Here is a 6,344-nt window from a genome sequence, read left to right as displayed (position 1 = left end):
TAGAGTGTTTTGAGCAATAACATATAAAGTTCTTTGCCTAGTTCCAAGGATATAGTAAGGGCTCAATAAATTTTAGATATTATCAATCATTTTGAGCCTAGTTATAAAGAAAGAATAGAGGATTCATCAAGGGGAAGAAGAAATCACAAAAGAATTCAATCCCATCATGCTCTAAACCCAAAGTTCCTGCCAGTGCTACCTCTGGTGCTGTGGGTAAAAATCAGGTACTGAGCCAACTGAAAGAGTCAGAGTTCAATTTGATCAGAGTCTATAGAGGAATCTTGATCAGAAAGGGGAAAATTCAGAAAAGAATTTCAAATTTTCACTAACTCCAGGCTTTCTACTTCTATATTTCTATCAAATTGACTACATCTGTGGAAAGACACAATGGAGAAGCTTGATATTATCTGTCAGAACAAGGCTATGGGCCAATTATGGAAGAGATCATCCATTGCTTTTATGCAAGTGGAAGTTGCTGGATTCAGAAGAGGAAGTGGAATGAGGGACATCCTTGCTAATATCAGATAGATCTTGCCTGAAAGCAGAGAATACCACAAAGAAAATTTAAACATGTCCACAAGAGCCAAGATATCACCTTGAGTAAATCCCACCTGATTTTATAGACCTTCTGAAGGATAGATTTGATGTGTTGAACATCACTGACCAAAGACCAGATGAGTTGTTGGGTAAAATTAAGGACATCATACATGAAGAAAGCAAAAACTCATTAAAAAGACATGAAAGGAAGAAAAGACGAAAGTGGATGTCAGAAGAATCTCTGAAACTTGCTCTTGAATGGAGAGTGGCTCAAGTGAATGGAAGAAATGATTAAGTAAAAGAGATGATCAGATTTCAAAAGGCAGCCCAATAAGAAAAAGTAAATGAAATGTGCAAAGAACTAGAGTTAGAAAAACAAAAGGGAAGAAAAGCATGCTCAGCATTTCTCAAGTTAAAAGAACTGTTAAAAATTCAAGCCTTAAGTGGCAGTACAGAAAGATTCTATGGGTGAAATATTGAATGATGCAGGACGCATCAAAAGAAGATGGGAGTCATTGTACAAAAAAGAATTGGTCAACATTCAACCATTTCAGGAGGTAGATATGATCAACAAATGATGGTATTAAAGGGAGAAATCCAAGCTACATTGAAGGAATTGGGTAAAAACAAAGGTCCAGGAATTGGCATAATGCCCATTGAGATGTTCCAACAAATGGATGCAATGCTGGAAGCAATTACTCATTTATGCCATGAAATCTGGAAGACAATCACCTGGTCAACCTACTGGAAGAGATCTCTATTTGCATTCATTCCAAAGAAAGGTGATCTAATGGAATGTGGAAATTATTTAACAGTATCCCTAATCTCACAGGAAAGTAAAATTTTGCTAACTATAACTTTAAAACTGTTATAGGAGTACATTGACAAGGAACTGCCAGAAATTCAAGCCTGATTCAGAAGAGGACGTGGAATGAGGGATATCCTTGCTAATATCAGATAGATCTTGCCTGAAAGCAGAGAATACCACAAAGATATTTACCAGTGTTTTATTGAGTATGCAAAGGCATTTGATTGTGTGGATTGCAACCATTTATGGATAACATTGTGAGAAACGAGAATTCCAGAACCCTCAATTGTGCTCACGAAGAACCCATACATAGACCAAGAAGCAGTCATTCAAACAGAACAAAAGGATACTGCATGGTTTAAAATCAAGAAAGGTGTATGTCAGAGTTGTACCCTCTCGCCATATTTATTCAATCTGTATGCTGAGCAAAAAAAAATCTGAGAAGCTAGACAACATGAACAAGAACAGAGCATCAAGATTGAAGGATTCATTAAAAACCTGTATTATGCAGATGAAATTACCTTGCTGAAAGTTAAGAAGACTTGAAACATTTCCTGATGAAGACCAGAGACTACAGCCTTTAGTTAGAATTATATTTCAACATAAACCAAAAAAAAAAAGCAACTCACTGCCATCGAGTCTGGTCTGATTCATAGCGACCCCTCCTTGGGTTTCCAAGGCCATATCACTACAGAAGTAGATTGCCCAACCTTTCTTCCTGGGAATGGCTGGTGTATTTGAGCCACCAGCCTTCTGGTTAGCAGTAAAATGCCTTAGGCACTATGCCACCAGAGCTTCCCAAACATTACAAACTGCTAGACCTCGGGATTGAACCAGAGACCTTTACATCTTCAGTCTAACGCTCTCCCAACTGAGCTATTCCAGCACCCTTTTCAACATAAAACAAAAAAAATCCTTACAACTTAAGTAATAAGCATGATCATGATAAATAGGAAAAGTTTGAAAGTTTCAAGGATTTCATTTTACTTGGATCCACAGTCAATGCTCATGGAAACAGCAATCAAGAAATCAAACCACTTGTTGCATTGGACAAATCTGATGCAAAAGACCTCCTTAAAGTGTAAAGAGCAAAGATACCGTTTTGAGGCCTGAGGAGTGCCTAACCCATTCCATAGTATTTTCAATTGCCTCATATGCATTTGAAAGCTGAACAATGAATAAGAAGGACCACAGAATGATGCATTTGAACTGTGGTATTGGTGAAGAATATTGTATATATGACAAAACAAATCTGTCTTAGAAGAGCTACAGCCTGAATGCTCCTCAGAAGTTAGAATGGCCAGACTTGTATTTTGTACTTTGATCGTGTTGTCAGGAGGAACCAGCCCCTAGAGAAAGACATCATGCTGGGTAAGGTAGAGAGTCAGTGAAAAAGAAGATCCTCAACTAGATGGATTGACACAGTAGTTGCAACAATGGGTTCGAGCATAGGAATGATTGGGAGGATGGCACGTGACTAAGCAGTGTGTTCCTCTGTTGTACATAGGGTCCGTATGTGTTGGAACAGACCCAACAGCACCCAACAACCAGATTTTCTGGAATCATGGAGGCTGGATGACCCCTGAAACTATTTTCCTGAAATAATCTTTCAAACTTAAACCAAAAATATCCACTGAAGTTTTTTTAAAGCCACACACTACTTTAGCTTAACTAGTAAAGAATGGTCTACCTTGAGCTTTACACTCTTTAAGAACTATCTATATGGGAGCTCTGGTAGCATAGTGCCTAAGGCATTTGACTGCTAACCAGAAGGCTGGTGGTTCAAACCCACCAGCCACTCCTCGGAAGAAAGATGGGGCAATCTACTTCCATAGTGATACTTCCTTGGAAACCCAAGGAGGGGTCGCTATGAGTCGGGTCCAACTCGATGGCACATAACAACAGCAACAACATCTGAAATCAAAGTGACAACAGTAACATGAAAAAGATTGCATAGGAATAATGTTAAAGGGCAGTGAGTTTAAGTTAGTGGGGAGGAGCAACTCAGAAAAGGAGGGTGAAAAAGTTTGCACAAATCAAGGGATGTAGTCAATGTCATTGAATTATACATGTTGAAATGGTTGACTTGGTATGTTTTGAAGAACAACATACATTTTTAAAAAATCAAGTTTAAATTCCTTCTAGGGGATTAGGGGAAGAGGGGAACTGAGAATAACTGCAGAACTGGGGGCGGGTTTGGGAAAAGAGGAGGGACAGAGATCTGGGGGAAGGATGGAAAGGTCACAGTGGCTATATATGAGCAGTTACATACCTTTATACCTTGCTGTTCTTTGGTTTGGACAGGGGTCAAGGATTTATGGAGAAAGGCAAATAACTCTGACCCATGGGTTGTGCAATGAATTGCCTGACACCAGGGAGGCAAAGGAAGAGGGTGTTTTGTGTTAGAGTGTAGATGTGTAAGAGTTAGGTGAGGTGGAAATTGTGCCATTGGAGAGCTGACTTCCAAGGAATTCTTGAAATGTTTTGTTTTAATTTCTGAATTCTGGACCTTGGATTTGACTGTGGGAGGGATAATCATTAAAAAGAGGGGGAGGAAGAATTGAAGATTCGTGTACCCTTATTCTTTACTCATTCACTTGAGATCATTACGGTTTAGCTGAGGTCAATCCCTCAATTTAGCACTTGGTTAACTCCTACTCATCCTTCAAAGCCCCATACTTTAGTTTGCTTTGCTGCTTTGCTGCTTTGCTGCTTTGCTGAATGGTACCAGCCTGCTGACCATTCCTCCAAGACAGCTCTTATCATGTTTTATTTTACTAATTTATTTTTCTGCCTTTACTCACTAGACTGGGAGTTTAAGAAAAATTTGTGGACATCCCATTCAACAAGGAAGGAAGGAAGGCTCAGAGAGTTTAAATTGCTGGCTTCATTAGCAGTGAGTCTGGACCTGGGTCTTGGGCCTCCTGAGCCTAAGTCCAGTGCTCTGTTCTCCCAGCACAGTCACTCCAGGTCAGGAATGACTAATGGAGTGGAATGTACTGGGAACTTTGCAGAGGTCGCGGGTGTAGGTAGCTTTGGCATAGAACAGAAATGATTCTAATTTCATCTCAGATTCTCATTAGTTGTCTTACTCTGGCAATATAACTTCACCTCTTTGACTGTCAGCTTCTCACCTTTAAAATAGGAGTAATAATAAGCCAGCTGTTGTTGTTATGTGCCATCAAGTCAGACCTGACTCATAGCGACCCCTCCTTGGGTTTCCGAGACTGTATCACTATGGAAGTAGATTGTCCAACCTTCCTTCTGAGGAGTGGCTGGTGGGTTTGAACCGCCAGCCTTCTGGTTAGCAGTCAACTGCCTTAGGCACTGTGCTACCAGAGCTCCTAATAAACCAGCATGTCTACTGAAACACAGGTAAACTAAACTGTGAAATCCTTGAATTCAGGGGTCATTAATCTTTTCTTGCAGCCTTTTTCCACCACCTAGCATCCTGACCAACACACGGGAGCTCTGGAAACCCAAGGAGGGGTTGCTATGAGTCGGATCCGACTTGACAGCACATAACAACAACAACAGCATGCTGACCAAGACATAGTAGATGCTCATTATGTATTTGATGAGGAAACTAAAGGGGGATAACTGTATATGTAAATGGATGTTATCACAGTCCACTGATAAAACTTTTCTTCCACTCTTTCCCAAGGTGGATCCTTCACTATTAGGCAATCCTAGTGGCCAATTGTTAAGCTCTGCTCTCACTCTTCCCCCTCCCCACCGGTGGGAGGGACATCCTCCCTAGAACTGCTCAAAGGTGGTAAAAGGCATTCAGAGACAGTCAGATAGACAGTCAGTGATCCAGAAGCAGCTGCACCATGAGTGTCTCCATGCTGAGCTACACTGGACTCCTGGGTGGTATCTTTGGGCTTCTACAAGTGGCCTCTCTGCTTGGCCTGGTTCTGCTGTTGCTCAAGGCAGCCCAGTTCTACTTGCGCAGGCAATGGCTACTCAAAGCCCTGAAGCAGTTCCCAGCGCCTCCCTCTCACTGGCTCTTCGGACACCAGCATGAGGTAGGAATGAGAGAGTGAGGGCAGTGGGACAGCAGGGAGGGTCTGAGCTAAGAACATGGTCAACAAGTCCATCGACAGTCTTGTTATGTGAACCTGAACCTGCCTCCCCACGTAAGTCTAGCTCACCTCTCAGGTGTCAGCTTCTCACTCCCAGCAACAGGGAGATCACTGCCTCATAAGAAGCTTGTCCTAGCCATGATCAGCTCCCTCAGAAATTCCTTCCTGTGTAGACCTGAAGTCTGTCCTGACCACTCTGCAGGGCTGGAGGAAGATGATCTTTCCTTTCTGAGTCTCCTCCTCTCCAGTCTGAGCAACTCCAACAGCCTCACCTATTCGTTCTCAAAGAATAAGGCTTCTAGCTCCCTCTTCTTGCCAGTTACTCAATTTCATGTCTCAGTTACCTATTGCTACTGTAACAAAAACACCAGTGCGTGGCTTAAAGACAGCAATTTACTTTATTACAATTTTGGAAAACCCAGCAGTTTGAATTAAGATTGTCAACAGATCTAAGTTCTCCCTTCCTCCGTCCCTCCCTCCCTCTCTCTCTCCTTATCTCTTTTTGCATATGTCTCAGCTCTAGGCCAAGATCCTTGTCTCTTTCAGCTTCTTTAGTTCTTGTTTTCACTGGCATTCCTTGGTTGCCTTGTAGATGTACCATCACCTGGCATCTGAGAACTTCCTCAACATCCCCCCATGTGTATCATCACTCTCTTTTACATTTTTATAAGACACAGAAGGGATTAAGTTTAGGACACAAACTTAATGTGGTGAATCCCTGGGTGGTGCAAATGGTTAAGTGTTTGACTACTAATGGAAGGGTCAGTGGTTCAAACCTACACAGAGGTGCCTTGAAAGAAAGATCTTCCCATCTGCTTCTGAAAGTTCAAAGTCACGGAAACGCTGTGGAGTCAGTTCTACTGGTACTCCTCTTGTTGTTGTTGTTGTTGTTGTTATGTGCCGCCGAGTCGGCC

General features: G+C 41.8%; 1 protein-coding gene and 1 non-coding gene across 2 annotated transcripts in view; one reads left to right on the top strand and one right to left on the bottom strand.

Moving 5' to 3' along the window:
* Window positions 1–2,158: 2,158 nt before the first annotated feature.
* Window positions 2,159–2,231, bottom strand: TRNAF-GAA. Its single transcript has one exon. It is a non-coding gene; the product is annotated as a tRNA-Phe (tRNA).
* A 2,947-nt stretch (window positions 2,232–5,178) lies between these two features.
* LOC103201934 (cytochrome P450 4A11-like) overlaps window positions 5,179–6,344 on the top strand; it is a 75,912-nt gene continuing 74,746 nt past the window's right edge. The window contains exon 1 of the mRNA XM_007946703.1: window positions 5,179–5,373. Coding sequence (XP_007944894.1) covers window positions 5,179–5,373 — 195 coding nt within the window. The remainder of the gene's footprint in view (window positions 5,374–6,344) is intronic.

The sequence above is a fragment of the Orycteropus afer genome, unplaced genomic scaffold, assembly GCF_000298275.1.
Source record: "Orycteropus afer afer isolate SDZICR_OR568_19922 unplaced genomic scaffold, OryAfe1.0 scaffold00169, whole genome shotgun sequence".
Lineage (NCBI taxonomy): Eukaryota > Metazoa > Chordata > Mammalia > Tubulidentata > Orycteropodidae > Orycteropus > Orycteropus afer.
The sequence above is the reverse complement of the archived record's forward strand: the minus strand, read 5'-3'. Positions and strand labels throughout refer to the sequence as shown.